Here is a 17,209-nt window from a genome sequence, read left to right as displayed (position 1 = left end):
ATATCACTATTGCTCGAACACACTCGAGTATCTGTTCTGAGCCTAGTTGTTAATGTATCTATATAAGTATGTATTTACAAGTATATAAGTATGTTTATCAGTTATTTGGTTACAGTACAAGCTGTACTTAGTTTGGAATCATATGACCGTGTGTGAGTTGTCCAATGGTTTATTTATTTATTTATCCCAAAGGGCGCGTTCCCACTATGTCGTGACGACAGATAGTCGTGTAGTTCAAATGTCGTCTCTAGCTGTTCCCATTATAACGACTGTTTGTCGTCAAAAATTGTTATCCTGTAGTGACTGTCGTATCACGGCAGTCGCTGTATCGTTTGTACATCATTAGCAAGCTACAAATCTAACGATTTTTTATCGTTTTACGACTGTCGTGCTAGCCGTCCCCACTGTCACGATAATCTGTCTTCACTGCAAAACGTGTCGTAGACGACAGTAAGTCGTGTCGTTCTATATGTGAACACCTCCATTTAAACATATAAGCTGAACACTTAAAACTACACGATTATCTGTCGTCACGACATAGTGGGAACGCGCCCTTCTCCTGTACGCTCCTAAGAACGTGCGATAGAGTTTGTGTGTAAAGGGGACTAATAATGAAATTTTAAACTAATTTACTTATTATTTTTGTTTCAGAGACCGTGAATTATGCGCCAACATGACACAGATAGGACGGCAGCCTAGACGTAATGTATACTATGCCTAGAAGTCTATTCTCAATACACCGATACATGCACCGACAAAACGTCTTAAAATTTACTCAAAACAAAGTCTCTTACGCCCTTATTCAACTGAGGTATCTTCTTGAGAAGGGAAGAATCTGGGGGCACGGCAGTGGCCCCGCAAGTCGAGCAAAAAAAAAGCGGCACGGCCGTACCATCCTTTTTTCGAAGCAATTCAGGCTATTTTCGACACCCCTATAATTTCGTTGTGGATAAAACAAGAAGCCTGATCTATTATTCACGCTAATCTCAGGAACTACTGGTGTGAATTGAAATAATATTTTACTGTTGGATAGCCTATTTATTGAGGAAGGCTACAGGCTATATAACATCATGCTACGACCAATAGTAGCGGAGAAGCAACGAAAAATGTTACAAAAACAGGAAAATTTATGGCCCATTCTCTCTTATGTGACGCAAGCGAAGTTGCGCGGGTTTAATATGAAGTTAGGCATTATCGGTGTTAATTGAGAATAGACCTTAAGTACAAGTAATAAGGAACACATTCCAAGGACGCTTTTATTACGACTAAATATTGTATTTAGATATTTTTAAAACGTCTCAAATGTTCTTCAAATTACAGTCACTTATGCCCTTTTTTCACTGAGTTACTTCTTGTGAAGGAAATAATCTTTTCTTCAACAGAAATAGGGTAGTTGACTATCAGTCAAATTAGATACTCTTTATGAAATGTCAAAAACACATTTTAGTATAGAAATACGACTTAGTGACGTCACTGTTTCGTATTTTCGTTGGTATCAAATGAGTGCTTAATATAATGTTTCAGTCTGTAATAATTACAATTTCAATATAAACGAAAAATTTACATAGCCTGATCATTTTAGATGAACCTTTTACGAGTACAAGTTTAATATTTTTTTCATAGTCAACTACCCTATAGATAAAAACGAATTTTATTATTTCGAGACGAAAATAAATATCTAAATCGATATTTTAAAGAAACGACCATTAAATACAGCACAAATTATTTTAATTGATGTTGAAAATAAATATTATATTGCCATTTTTTAAATATTATATTTAAAATATAAAAAGATGATTCACCCCCGGTTTCTGAGTACATTTAGCGGTACTTTATCTATTCAATAGCGTTTTTTTGTGAGTTTTAACGCTATCGAATAGATAAACTACCGCTAAATGTATCTCAGACACTACATACTCAAATGTCGAAAAAATCTCTTTAAATATTTTAAATACAATATTTTTACTTCTTCCATTCACACCAAAATGTTTGTAGCACTTACAAAATGGCAATAAAATAAGAAAATATTGTAAAAAAAATAACGAAATAACTACTCATTTTTCTTTTTATTTAAAACGACTTATTTTAAAATGGCCGAATTTTGACAGCATTGACAAATTTTGTCTATGTTTCAAAATTCGGGCTCAAATGCCTTAAATAATAGTGTAAGTTAAGTTATAATATTTTGTCTTTCTCCCCCAGTTTCTGAGGCACATTTAGCGGTAGTTTATCTATTCAATAGCGTTTAAACTCATATAAAAGCAGTTTGAATAGATAAACTACCGCTAAATGTGCCTTACAAACCGGGTAAGACTTGCTACACAGATATTAGGTTCGGCAATATTGATCGAACAACAAAACCGACTCGAAGCAATTACTACATTTGTTCGGCTTGTGCCGATCGGGTTACTTCGGGTATGATCGTCACAATTCGGTTTAAACATTTGACTGCCTCCGTGGCGCAGTGGTTTAGGTCACCACGCCGCTACCATTGCGTCGGGAGGTCGTTTCCCACACGGGTAAATGATTTGTGCGATCCACAAATAATTGTTTCGAGTCTGGTTGTACTTTGTGTCCGTTGTTTGTATGTTTGTAAAAGTCAACACAAGAGCAATTCTTAATGCGGGAGTTGTCTTTTTCACAAAATAAAATAAATTCGGTTTTGATTTATGCCCAACCAAATATGTGTGTAGCAAGCCAACTTTGATAGTTTTAAACTAAATTAAGAGACGAAATATTAACTAACTGTTACACAAGGATTATTAGTACGCGCTGTTTAAAAGGAGATCATCCATTTTAGGCCTTTATTTAAAGCAGGCAACAAAAAAAATGCCTATATCGATAGAGCTAGCTATTTGAAGCAATAGTTAGTATGGCACAAAAGTTGCAGGATCGCTCTGAACCGAGTTATACAAGTTTGATGACTCATCATATTAAAAAAAAATATCCTTTCTGAAAGTGCTGAAAAACATAAAATAATTATTGATATTCCTAGAATTAACTATGCGAAGCAATACTGTGTAGAGACGAATAATTATTTGTGCGATCCACAAATAGTTGTTTCATGTCTGGTTGTACTTTGTGTCCGTTGTTTGTATGTTTGTTAAAGTGTCGACACAAGAGCAATTCTTAGCGCGGGAGTTGTCTCTTTCACAAATAAGAAATCTTTTAGATACACAAGAGCAATTCTTAGTATGGGAGTTGTCTTTTTTTTAAAACAAAAAGTCAGTCTTATAGGTATCTGTTACTTAGCGAGAATGGTGAATCTATAGGTGCAACGCAGACGACAGACTATCCGTGACGCACTTTTTAGTCTGTGAAAATAGAACTTATGCCATTATATGCAGTAACGCACACAACGCGCAAAAAGTCCGGCGCGTTACTACATATAATTGCGTAAGTTCTATTTTCACAGACTAAAAAGTGTGTCAAGGATAGTCTGTCGTCTGCGTTGCACCTTAAACGGCGCGTACTAGGCAGTATTTTTTTAAATATTACCACAATTAAAAAAACTACCAAAAATGGTAGTTTTTCTAGTATTCTTTGCATCACTGTATTACGTACTTATTTTATTATAATCCTGTATTTTTTTTTGTTTGTAAATTTTATTATACATAGGTACTCTTACCAGTTGTCGGTCTGTCACAAAATTGATGCGATGCTTTAAAATAGTTATTAAAAACTACCGAGAACTGGTTTGGATACCTTTTTATGAGTTATTTAGTAAACGTTGTGATGTTTATTGTATATTAGAATAACGGAATTAACTGGAACACGCATTTTTCATTAAAATACAGGTCGAGAACGAACAATTGCAAAAAAAAAATAGATTCGACCTTTCTTAGCTCACTTTTCTCCCTCTTTTAAACATTTTCATAGTTTCCTCTGCATCACCCTAAGGTAGACTGGCAGAAATTAGCCAGCTTTACACACACACTGTATCGCACGTTCTTAGTATCGTACAGTATTACGCGCGGGAAAGCAGCGCGCTCTGAGAGAGCGATTTTCTTCGCGGGCGCGGACAGATGAGCGCGGCGCGTGCTCTTTCCTTTCCCCTTACACGCGCGCTCTTTCACATGCGATTGTTGTTTCATGCGCGATAGAGTGTGTGTGTAAAGGTAGCTTATACCTCTGGCAATATCCACCGCCGATTATAAAGTTAAACCCTCTTATTCATAAACACACTACAAACCTATGTTAGTTAAACAACTACTATAATATGTTTTCTCTCTTTCATTTCGCTAAGGATTGAAAGAAACAAAACACTTTATAAGCCTTTCATAACTTCATATATTTTTATGAATAAGAGGGTGAATATATATAAATTTGTATGGGAATTGAATAGCGCCTTAATTTTACCAGTTTTCCGGTAAAAACTACGCCGAAACGTCAGTCATTTTAAGGTAAAATGCGTGTTCGCGTTAATTCCCGTATTCTATTATATATTAAACATGCAACACTAAAGTTTAAAGATTAGTTGTGATTTTATTTCAATATAAAATTGGTAGACATTTTGACAGATAATAAAATTATATAAACTTTGTGATACCGTCCTATATGATTGAAAAATTGATGATGTTGCCATTATTTGAACACGATATATTTAATCAGTATTTTTTTATGAATCTCTAAAGTAAAATTTGTAATAATATATTTATTTAAATTCACAAAAAATTGCTGGAATTATTTATGTTATTATTTTGAACATTCTCTGCCTACCCCAATGGGAAAAGGCGTGATATTACGTATATGTATTGCTGGAATTATTAGTAAATTAAAAACGATCGGGTTAAGCAACTTTAACGCGGACATTTGGAAGATGGGTCAACGCTTTTTATTTGAGGTGAGCGTCTGACGTCGGTTCCAGTTCTTGTCTATTAAGATAACAGTCGTTAAGTCATGTCAAAGGCCTTAAACAACTTTGACACTAGGTTGACCACTAACCATACGAAGAAATAAATATTCAGTAGTTATTTATAGGTGAAATTTTCAGTAAAGATGTATGTATGTGAATGAGGCAAGGGAAGTTTGTAAGGATCGTACCAAGTGACGTTCTTTGCTCTCTGCCTAACTTTATGGGAAAAAGGCGTGATTCTATGTATGTATGTATGTATTTCAGTATTTCGTCATGGTTTAGTATATTCTAGTAATTATTATGAAAAGTGTTAGATATTTTGAATTTGCGAAATTATTTCATATTTGAGTGTGATTTTTTGTTTGAGTTTCTTTAAATATTTAAATTATATAAAAGATATTAAACTAGTACTAGAGGCTTTGAAATGCTAGGATTAAATGATCACTTGTTATAACGGTGAAGGAAAATATCGCGATGAAACCTTGCATGTCTGAGAGTTGTTTAACACAGTTCTTGAAGGTATGCTTGCTGTCTGTATTTGGTCATAGATTGACATATTATAATTAATATTTATTATTTAATACAGTATTGTACTTTTAAAAGTCACACAATCAGTCTTACTGAAGGGTATCGTGTTATAACCCAGGTAACTGTGTTGTGAAGGTCAGATAGACAGTCACTTCATGTAAAATACTGGTATTCAGCTGCATCCGGTGAGACTGGAAGCCGACTCCAACATAGCTTGAAAGAAAGGCTAGGCTGATTGTTTGAAATCGAAAATAGGGAGAATTGTATCTATGTTAATAATTTGGGTGTGATGAAACAAAAAAATATTTGTGATTAATTTAAGTAGAAATTGATATAATACTCTTTTATTATAAATATATTAGCAAAATTTAATTTTTAGTGTATTTTTCTTATTTTCTGTCGAAAAACAGGGTTATGGTGTATTTTAGAATATTAGTGTGATATAAATCTTTTTATTTTTTTCGTGATTCAAAAATGGCGGCATCATCAACTCTACTGACGTACCAAAAAAATGTTGCCAGATATATCTGCCAAAATTTCTACCAAAAAAAAATAGTAGCAATTGGTACATTTTTAACAAAAAATGGTGCGTATAAATATTGAATTTAGTATGTATTATGATAATGAAGCATCGAAATGTATTGACTGTGTTTAGTTATAAGATTGACATGTCAAAAAAAAAATTCGTGACTAAAGTTCGCGAAGTTAACTATGTAATTGATTTTTGTAGTAGTAACGAACAAATTACGGTTTCAAATATTGTGTGATGTACAGTATAGAAAAATTACCGATGCGGAGGCGAAACAATTTTTTTTTCCAATTTCTTTTTGAAGATTGCCATATTTCAAGTGTAAAAATGTCGCCTTCGTTTCGACTTGTAGCATGTTTAAATCTTATAACTAAACGCTTATATACCTTTTATTTTAAAACATTTTGTATATAAACTCGAGTCGAAGTAAAAAATATGTAAAACTTTTGTATCTTTTCATATGACTAGCTACCAGAATTTATTTTCTTTTATGTGTATTTTATCGCCGAAATTATTTAATTTTGTAAAAAATAAAAAATACGTGTATGATATTTTTAGACAATCTACGAGACGGACAAAAAAAAATAGTAAACATAATATTAATTGCTTTACTCGAGTTTCTAGATCAAATGTTTGACATAAGAGGAATATTATAAGTCTTATAGCACAATCCCACAGAGTATTGTAAAAAGATCTTTTTTTGTTTGTTTGTATGTAAAAAAAAACTAGTCAAAGTTGCTTGAATTTGTATTGAAAGCTGAAATTCAGCAGCCCTCTGGTGGTGGAAATGGGAACTGTTGCAGGACCAATCAAAATTTGTTGTAGATTAAAAATATTATTTTTCAATATGGCTGCCATGTGTGTCATTTTGAATTGGAAATAATTCGAAATATTAATATTGGACGAACAAACGAACTACTTAACGGATTTTCATGAGGTTTTTACCAATGTACAGCGTTTTATGAAGACTTAAGTGTATAATACAGTAAAGTTTATAATGAAAATATGATGGAAATAAAGCGATCGGTCTTCTGATTTAGGGAAAATGGCCGCCGACTCTAAATTAATTTGATTGGTCCTACAATAAGGCACATACCACAAACCCTTATATAGTATATGACAATAAATATATAAGAAAATGGTTTTTTTGTTATTTTACTGTAAAATATTTAAGTAAAACCCATTTGTCACCGAAAATGTGATGTTTTTGTGTTATTTGAAATTCTCCAAAAAACATGCCTTTATTGACTACTTCATTGCTTTCAAATATAGTATAATTAATTATGCGGTTGCTGATCATAAGGGCTCGGGTTCGACTCCCGTGTCAGTCAGTGAAAAAGCGGCTGTTCGCATGCAAGACAGAAAGGAGACTGTGACCGCAACTTACGATCTGTCTCCTGTCTCGGTCTCGCTTGCAAACTGTTTCATATGCATGACCTCAAGTCAAGTAACGGCCGTAGTCTCATATCTCAGTCTTCTGGCTCTGTAGTGACGTGAACGACCGCCTTTACTGATCTTTTAGACATTTCAATGGATTATCTCGACAATCACAGGGTACGTTAAGCATCTGAAAAATCGCTCTGCCCGTTTTAAACAACTACATAAATATATTTTGCAAACCGAAAAATGCCCACGTTGCATTACATTGTAGGCTCAAAGTTCGGAATATATGAAAGCGCCTGTGAAAAAATTCTTAGCAAACATACTTGACGATAAATTGCAAATTATAAAATGATAGGCACTCGGAAACTTCCGTACTTTAGAATGATTATTGCATTAATTTTACTAAAAGATTATATACAATACCTATAGGTATATTATTTACAACATTTTTCAATGTGAGGTCAGGGTGGAATATTATACATAACGATTATTATTTCAAATAGACGGTTTTGCTCTATAGGCCGAATATACCCTGACTATATGCTAAAACTACTACACAAAAAAGTAAAAAAAAAAACTAAAAATACTGTTAAAGCCCAAAGATTTTTAAAGCGTATTTGTGGCACAGTAGATAATAATGAGGGATCCGACAAAGGGTCAGTTGTAAACTTTTCTTGCCGTTTATTTTCTCGAGCAACAGTCCTTCCGAAACGTAGGTAGATTAAATTTTGTATGGCAATTTAAATACTTGTAAAAAGTGTATGAATTAAGTTTATTTGAATTTGAGTGTTTCATGAGTTTATTTCGAGAAATTGTGAGTGTTGAAGGGTCAAGTGCAAGGTTAATTCTGCTGAGAGCCAGAGCATGTAAGTATTTATAAAGTTACATTAACACTTGCCCTATTACTATATCATTCTCACCATTTCATGTGTATTGTGAAATCAAGTTTACCTGCGCTTCGCCACTTGTATAGACAAACACTCCGTGGCGCGGAGTTTAAGGCGGTCGGCACGCCACCTAGTTTGCTGGGATCGTGGTTTGAGTCCCCACATGAAACAAACATCAAAGAAATTGACTAATGTCCGTTTTTGAACTATGGGTTTTATGAAAATGAAATTTCGTCAATTATTGTAGGTTTATGACCTGATGTTAATGACCATTGATTATGTTATAGTAAGGCCTTTAGTCTAGTTGTATTTTATTTTGTTTGTATGTTTGTTGAAGACCTAACAACACACAAGTAATTAAGAGATTTAACAAAAAAATTGGACAAACCCAGTGCCACAAGTGTGACCAAAATGATATAGGACTTTACAAATTAAACGCAAATATTAAAATATTAAAAAACAATTTATTTAATCATCTTCAGTAGGCAGTACTTTTCGTTTTCCTCTCTTGTCGGCTATCTGTGGCTCCCACTGCTTAGCTACACTACAATATAACTGCATCGCGGCACGGGCATCTTCTACCGACGAGTGTTCACCGGACTGTATGTCTATACCGAGGAGCTCTTTAGCTAAACGTTTTAGGGACGGAGTGCTGCCTTTCGTGATCTGTAAGAAGAGAAAATAAGTATTTAGGTGTTTATTGTTTTGTTACTTATGAATATTTCTATAGCACAAGTCAGTTTTGGTGATATATAAATTGCCTAGATCATTTATAGAGTATCTTTTGGCCTGCAGCATTGCCCACATGGAATCCTCTTTAAGGAGTTCTCCTCTAAGGAGTCTTCATAACAAATATCAACTGTCTACAATCACTAGTATCAGCTATGTATTTAATTAAAGTGATGATTATACTTGTTGGGTAAGTAGAAATATTGATTTCAATTGCAAATAAACAATAGTTCTTGTAGATTAAGTTATGAAAAAAATATTAGTAATTGATTGCCCCATTACTAGGCAAGGCTCTTCTCCTGGTACAAAGGAGATGTTAGGCCTTAAGTCCATCACAGTAGCCAATTGTAAAGTGCAGCAAGTCTTACTATCTAGTATCACTTCAATCTATATCTTACCTTTCTAAACGGTTTATATCTCGAGGTGTCTCTGATATTACGCTTAGGATGAGACAAGAACAACACAGACAAGTCATTCTTCAATGAATGACCAACGAGAATCTTTCCTTTTATCAATTCCGAAACCTCTTTCTGAACCTTTGTAAAGTCTTCGCCATTCAATAAGTCCTCTTTTCTAACTCCGCTGATATCTGTTCTATAATCTTTGACCTCTTCCCGCGCTTTTACGAATTTGTCATAAATACAATCGCCGAATTTATTTACAATAGACACTCGCGCCAACATGTGATCGTTTCCGTCATATCCTACGCCGACCATCTCACAATCCATAGCTAAAAACTTCGTTAGACGATTTTTCGATTTTTTTTCATTCGATTTAACTACATTAGTGCTATTAATCACATCACTTTTATCATCGCTATTCAAATCGCTAAATTTATTTTTTAATTCTATGCTATTGACTACGGTCTTGCTGTCTGATGCCAAGTTTAGAGTCTTCATGTCATTTTGTACGGAGTCGTGGTCTTTTGCTTTTTTCTTCCTTGAACGCCTAAAGGCGCCTGTGTAATGGTCTTTGTTTACTTCCTGCATCGGTTTCTCGGTCTTGTTATCCATTAGAAGACTGCTCGACAGGAACTTTTGCCAGTTAGCATCAATAAGACCACGGGAAGCAACAGTTTGGTTAGGTTGTGCATTCGATGTTTTCTTCCTCTTCTTTGACGATTCGGTCATATTTATACAGAACACGTATTCGAATAAAAACTTAAGTATAAAAAATATACTGTTTATCACACTATACACTATATTAAGTATAAATTCTATGGCAACCAGTAGTAAATAGAGTGTGTCTGTTAGGAAGCCATTTGACATCTTTTTGACAAACAGTCCGCATGGCGGGCATAGAGTTTAAAAACAGATCTCAAATTTGAGCAAAACTATATTTATGTGAAAACAAACGCTTTAATTCACTACACATATAATTAATAACCACTACTTTATATTGCAAACACTGCACTAATGAAGCGTTAACGAAGTTTATCAATGATACGAGTCGAGTTATTTCCATAGACGAAGCGGTTTTACGTTCAAAAACTTAACAAGCAACTAGTTTGTATTTTATTCTAAAGCTGATTTATCAATAAATAAAAAGCATGAAAAATAATTATTTATCAATATTTATTTACAAAAATATACTTTTAAGATTAATATAACCTACGATTTCGTAATGAGATTACAGTCATGATAAGATTCTAATTTTATAACTTTGACAGTTGTAAATTTCCGAACATTGTATCTATTGATTATAGCTAGAATTTCAAATTACACGATAAACATTGCCGATTTTGATGTATAAGTGACAAAGAACATTATTGCGAACGCAGCAATGGATTTATAAAAATGTATATTATCGGTATACCGGCGACATAGTACCACCAAAAATGTAAATACAAGATTGTATACAGAAAAGTCTGTATACGTCAAAACGGGCCGACGTGTATCGTTGCCTTCGCTCCGTGGTGGGGAATTAGTGAAAATGTTATCTTGTTCGCAGCCATGAGCCAGTATACGCTTTCTAATCGCGTAGAACGGTCATAGCGCGTTTAAAATGTCTTACGATAGTTTACTCGGAGAATTGTCCGCCCATGGTCAAGGACATCTGCTTACATACTGGCCGGAACTAAATGAAAAAGAGCGGGCTCAATTAGTTCGCGATATCGGAAAGTTAGACTTATCCGAAGTGAATGAATTATTTAGGCGCGCAAACGATACAAGCAAAGTTATTCTTGAAAAAGTTGAGGATTTGAAGCCTATTCCTGAGGCTCATTATGAGTCTGTGCCGAATTTGAGCAACGAAAAAATTGAGGAGTACGAAAACCTCGGATTTAAGGAGATTAGTGATGGAAAAGTTGGTGTTTTGCTACTGGCTGGTGGCCAAGCTACCAGGCTTGGATTTGGACACCCAAAAGGCATGTATGATGTCGGTCTACCATCCAAAAAGACACTTTTCCAGATCCAAGCGGAAAGGATAGTCCGTGTGCAACAAATGGCTGCTGAAAAATACGGAACACACGGTAAAATCACTTGGTATATTATGACCTCAGAACACACTAAGCAGCCGACTGCAGACTTCTTCAAAAGCCACTCATACTTCGGTTTGAACGAAGAAGATGTTGTTTTCTTCGAACAGGGAACATTACCTTGCTTTGATTTCGAAGGTAAAATCTTTTTGGATGAAAAACACCATGTATCGTCAGCTCCTGATGGCAACGGTGGACTGTACAGAGCTCTAAAGACTCAGGGAGTACTTACTGACATTGCAAGGCGGGGAATTGAACATCTACATGCTCATTCGGTTGATAATATTCTTATTAAAGTTGCGGATCCAGTGTTTATCGGTTACTGTAAGAGTAAGAATGCGGATTGTGCTGCCAAAGTGGTCCAAAAGTCTACCCCTAGTGAAGCTGTAGGTGTTGTCTGCAGAGTGAATGGACATTACAAGGTAGTAGAATACTCAGAACTGACTGACGAGGCCGCTGAAAGAAGGAATGCTGATGGCAGACTCACTTTCTCCGCAGGCAACATCTGTAACCACTACTTTTCAGCAGATTTCTTAACAAAAATCTGCAATTTCGAATCGAAATTGAAGCTACATGTTGCCAAAAAGAAGATACCTTATGTAGACCAGGATGGAGTCCGTCAAAAGCCTTCGGAACCTAACGGAATTAAAATGGAGAAGTTCATATTTGATGTGTTTGAATTTGCTGAAAACTTTATATGCTTGGAAGTGGCAAGAGATGTTGAGTTTTCTGCTTTAAAGAATGCTGATTCAGTTAAAAAAGACTGCCCGTCTACCGCTAGGGAAGACCTACTGCGGTTGCACAGAAAATATATAAGGGAAGCAGGGGGTGTGGTTGCTGATGATATAAATGTTGAAATTTCTCCACTCCTCTCTTATGGAGGTGAAAATATCCAGGATTTAGTGAACGGAGAAGTGTTTACTATTAGCCCGTTTCATCTCAAGAGCATGCAGGAAGCTGCCACCAATGGAGTGAACGGTAAACATTGAAACACATTACCCTCCTTTGTGATTCGCAGTCGGGTAAAAAGACTTGAGTGATTGTGATGTTGAAGAAATTCTAAGTTGTTATTTTTGGCTAGAATACTTTTATAAATTGTTGATGAGTGAAAAATTTATTTGGAAACTTTTTTGGTTACATTTTTAGTTATTTGTTATGGTGGATAAATTTCAAGTCATTTAGTTATAAGAATTATTTTTAAATTGATTCCCATTAAGTCGATTCGCAATAAATATAAGATTATTATCGATTAGTTAATGGAATCATTTGCGCGAAATTAGTTCTCAGTCTTTCGTAATCTTGATTTTACGATAACGTTCGAAAATCATGATTGGAATTTAAAGATTATTTGATTTTGATTGGCATTTCTTAGTATTTTCGATGTTTTTTTACTGTTTTTATCGAAATACGGACGTCATTATTTCCTGATTTAAAATTCACATCATATCTGTTTCTCACCTACATACATATAAACTATTTAAAAAAATTACAAAAAATGCATCATTATTATAAAGAAATGCCCCAAAAATACAAAAAAAAAACATTTGCCTTAAAAAACATAAAAGATTGAATATTCATTTCGCTAAAAAACTACGACGCCCAGTTTAAGATCAGGAAATTGAAAAGTATATAAAATTGTATATTGTTTTACATAAATATTTTTCCTGCTGTACATATTATATTCATATTTTATGGTACCTTATAGTCTAATAGATTTATTATAGACATTCTCTTAGGCTGTTTGACTACCGAAGTATTAAGAATCGGAGCTATGTTAATATAAACGAAAAAAAAAACATAAAAAGTAGTCGATTTTTTTATGCAATTTCTTTAGTTATATTGAAAAAGATTTGTTCTTATCTTCAGTAGTTGGGCAGCCTTTTTTAAATCTAATATTTCTTTACGTTATTCCATAGCATAATTGATATGAAAAGTTTTGCCGCGGTGACAAAAGAAAGTAATTTTTAAAACAATGATTTTCGAGCTAGGTTTCATAAGTTAGATAATTTTACAATTCTACTTATTCCTGCGTTTTAAAGCGTTATAATGCATTGTAAATATATCTTTTAGAAGCAGTAAGTCGTGACTGGAATTTAAATGGCGGTTAGTGAAAGGGAAATTACAATATTGCTATAGAAATGTTCTAGAAAATTCTTTTAAACGTTTAAAATGTCTACAGAGAATATTTGCGTTACTTATTGTATGAAAGAGGCCGTGGAAAATGAACCAGAATGTCTTTAAAATTCGTAACTATACTATGCGTATAAAAATTAATTGTAGAAATATATCAGACGCCTAGAAGATTATTATTTCGTGATGCAAAAGCAGTAAACAATAACTAACCCCTGATTTCTGAGGTACATTAAACGGTAATTTATCTATTCAATAGCGTTTTAACTCATGAAAATACGCTATTGAATAGATAAACTACCGCTAAATGTTCTCAGAAACCGGGGGTTAATATTTCACTTGATCTTTGTTAATCTTCATGAATATTCTGTTACTAATATAATTAATCAATCAGGCTACGCCATATTACGGATATGAAAACAAAAATCGATATTTATCTTTTTGTTCAAGTGATTACAAATTAACATCAGTTTATTACATCAAATTACAAAGATTTCAGATTACGCGCACGTAACCTCATGAAAAGGGGGTCATTGGACAAAAAACTGGTTCAAACAAGACCCACTCGTGTCTTAAAACATTGTGACATTGAAAGTAAGAGTTATTGGCGCCAAAAAATTACATACATTTTTTATTACGGTCGTTGGCTTGTGCCAGCTGTGGAAAAATTGTGTAGACTTTTTATCGGACCTTAAATTGGCGTGAAAATCGATTTATATTATTTAAAAAGGCATCATAATAGTAATAGATTATCGCGTCTTTTCGATTGCAGTATGTAGTGTAAACTATTTTTTATAATAATTTTAGTCGATTTATTAATAGATTTTCTTCACAAGACAGACAGCAATAAAAAAAATACAACTGCCACTTTACGCGGGAAAATTCTTACAGTGTAATGATATTTTTTTCGTAAATTTTCAGTAATATGTATTTAAAATTCGGCATTTTTTCATTGTGCAGACGCAGGATTAATTAAATGAAAGTTACTTTACAATATTTTTACTTGTATTGTCAACAATGGCACGACTTTTCACGTTTATAGATACTCATAATAATCGCTTAATGTGAAGATGGCACTATTTCCCAATTAGGTTAATTATTTTTAAAATAATTATAACAGCTTGTAAATATTACAAAAAGCTTGTTGCGCGGCCTAGATTGGTCATTTGCACAAAATAAGTAATACTTTGTCCTTTCTAACTCACTGAAGTTTGAAGAATTGTGAAATATTTTAGAATTAAAAACTAACAATTATTTCGAAATACTGCCAATTACTAAAAATTGTTATAATTATATTATTTTTACTGCCAAATTAGACGTTCTAGTTATGTTACATCACAATTATTTTAGCGAATTTGATTTAGTTATTGTAGTGAAAGGAAGCCATCTTTAATTTTTGAAGGAGTAGACATGAGGATTAATAATTGATTTTTTTTCATTGTCAAAAACACTATTTTCGCAAAAGAATTAGTGTCAAATAACATATTATTATGTGCTGAATAAAATGACAGTTGATGTTTTAAAACAAACGCAAACCCCCATTTGATACTTATTCAGAACTAGTGAAACTAAAATTTATCTGTGGAGAATAAAAAAAATCCTAATTTCTCAATATTTTTGCCGCCATTTTATTGCAGGCACGGAAAACTATGCCCATTCAGCCTCTTCTAATATTTCCATTAATAATTCGATATTTTTTTCGCGCACCGCCTTACACGTGCCTGCTTTAAACAGCCTAAAACTAATCTACGCAAAATTAAAATTGATATTTTGTAAATACTGTTTCAATTTAAACGCATATATAATTGCCTACTTTAATACAGCAATATTTAGATTAGTTAAAACTTTATGATTCAAAATTGTAAACGATGTAAATATAATTAAAATCTTTAGGGTTTTACACCTCGTAGATTACCTATCCGATGCATAAAAAAAAATGAAATTCATAGTCAAATTTTACATTCAAACTTTTTCTAGGAGTGGTGAAACCGGGGCTTCATTAAAGTTAATTTGATCTATAAATTAGTTCATCGTTATTATTCGTTAACATTATTTCGTAACGTGATTATCGTTATAAAAGCAGTGATTAATAACGAGTTATTTAATAACGCTGTTTCAATATTTCCTTTGCCTAGGCTGATGGATAGTTGCGTATACAAATTATACGCCATTTTTAAATTAATAAATTTTCACATTTTAAAAATGTTTTTTGCGGTTTATTTTATAGACACTACATTGTAATAGTTTAAAAAATAAGAGTTGTATCAATAATGGCCCCATATTTTATGAAAATATCACAATGCCTGTATTTTTTTTAGTCAGCCATTTTTTTTCTTTATGTCAAACATTCATCTAATAAATTATGGATGTGCTACTCTGCACAACCTGGAGTGACGCGTCTTTGGACCTGTCTAAAGGAATTGAGAAAATTTTAAGATCTCAATTTAAACATGATTAAACATTGTCAAATATATTGCAGCTATTCTAGTTCAAAAGAAACGTCGTTTTTAAAATTGTATTGTCAATAATTTAATTTGAATAAAGGGTAAAAATAAATTGTTATTTACCCAAAAGAACATGTAAAAAATCCAAGGGTCTTTCCAGTTTATTCGACGTAAAATCGGCTTAAATCGCCAGTGGGATAGCGGCTTTAGTTCGGCTTTTGCCGATAGTAAAAAAAAATATGAACGGCTTTAAAGTGTAAGTTGCTAAGCCGTAAGCCGATTGAGCTTCGAATAACGTAGGAAGATCTTTTAATAAAAGCAATAATACATTATGTACCTAAATATCATTAAATATCGGTTTATAATCTGCAAGTTATAACTTGTATGCGTTTCAAGTAAAATGAAAACTGTAATTTTATCCTGGAAACATTCTACCTGAAGATTTGATACGGTCTTCTTCTTATCGTATGGTTAGTGGTCAACCTAGTGTCAAAGTTGTTCAAGCCGCCCGAAAGTCTCTGACGTGGCTTAACGACTGTTATCTTAATTGACAACAACCGGGACCGACTGTTTTACGTGCCCTCCTAAGCACGTAAAAAGTCATAAAGTAAAGTAAACGTCGTAGTGTTACACACAAGTTTTACTCAAATCGATTAAGTAGTTTCGAAGATGATCGTGTAAGATGGTTTGACAGTTTTCATTTTTCTTGAAATGATTATTAATATTGTATTATACAATGTACTTAAATCTTAGTCATAATTATAATGAAATTTTATATATTAATATATTTACGTTCCTTTTAATAATAAAATTATTAAAGTAATTTTTTTATATCTATTTAAATGTTTTATTTTTCTGTCTGTACCTGGAAACTGTCTCTTTTGTGTGAGAGGTAGTGTACGACGTGGTAACTGATTACGAGGTTTCGAGTTCGATTCCGGGGTCAGGTATGGTGCTAACTTTTCGTTTTTATGTACTTAATACAACCTGACAAACAATAAACAATTAGTATCGTCTCAAGCGGGAATCAAACTAATTACCTAACGACATTATAACTACTAAGCCTACTGCACAAAAATACGCAATTAAATTTCGAACAAAAGATCTGTCAATAAATTTTTAAAATTGGAATGCGTAATTCGAATGTGTTACCAGTATTGCGATTTTTATTTCGTAACTTTTTCGTAACGAGTTGCCAGCGTTAAGAAACTCGTCTGGCCAGTTTTGTAAGTAGTACAAATGTCAATA

At 33.3% G+C, this 17,209-nt stretch overlaps 3 protein-coding genes across 8 annotated transcripts in view; 2 read left to right on the top strand and 1 right to left on the bottom strand.

Moving 5' to 3' along the window:
* Positions 1-7,056, top strand: part of LOC142985413 (alpha-1,6-mannosyl-glycoprotein 2-beta-N-acetylglucosaminyltransferase-like) — a 63,580-nt gene extending 56,524 nt beyond the window's left edge. For all 6 annotated transcript variants that reach the window (XM_076133558.1, XM_076133561.1, XM_076133556.1 and 3 more), the window contains one exon: positions 652-7,056. In XM_076133558.1, coding sequence (XP_075989673.1) covers positions 652-721 — 70 coding nt within the window. In that variant the 3' untranslated portion in view covers positions 722-7,056. The remainder of the gene's footprint in view (positions 1-651) is intronic.
* Positions 7,057-8,626: 1,570 nt separating this feature from the next.
* LOC142985589 (uncharacterized) lies at positions 8,627-10,364 on the bottom strand. The gene is made up of 2 exons (XM_076133857.1): positions 9,310-10,364; positions 8,627-8,848 (listed from the first exon to the last, which is right to left on the bottom strand). Exons 1-2 carry the CDS (start codon positions 10,177-10,179, stop codon positions 8,651-8,653), a joined length of 1,068 nt encoding a protein of 355 aa, XP_075989972.1. The 5' UTR covers positions 10,180-10,364; the 3' UTR covers positions 8,627-8,650.
* Positions 10,365-10,677: 313 nt separating this feature from the next.
* Positions 10,678-16,798, top strand: mmy (UDP-N-acetylglucosamine pyrophosphorylase mmy). Its single transcript, XM_076133674.1, has one exon. The coding sequence runs from the start codon at positions 10,916-10,918 to the stop codon at positions 12,374-12,376; it is 1,461 nt and encodes a 486-aa protein (XP_075989789.1). The 5' UTR covers positions 10,678-10,915; the 3' UTR covers positions 12,377-16,798.
* Positions 16,799-17,209: the final 411 nt, after the last annotated feature.

This window comes from Anticarsia gemmatalis, chromosome 30 (genome assembly GCF_050436995.1).
Source record: "Anticarsia gemmatalis isolate Benzon Research Colony breed Stoneville strain chromosome 30, ilAntGemm2 primary, whole genome shotgun sequence".
Taxonomy (NCBI): Eukaryota; Metazoa; Arthropoda; class Insecta; order Lepidoptera; family Erebidae; genus Anticarsia; species Anticarsia gemmatalis.
This window is presented reverse-complemented; position numbering and strand designations above follow the sequence as displayed.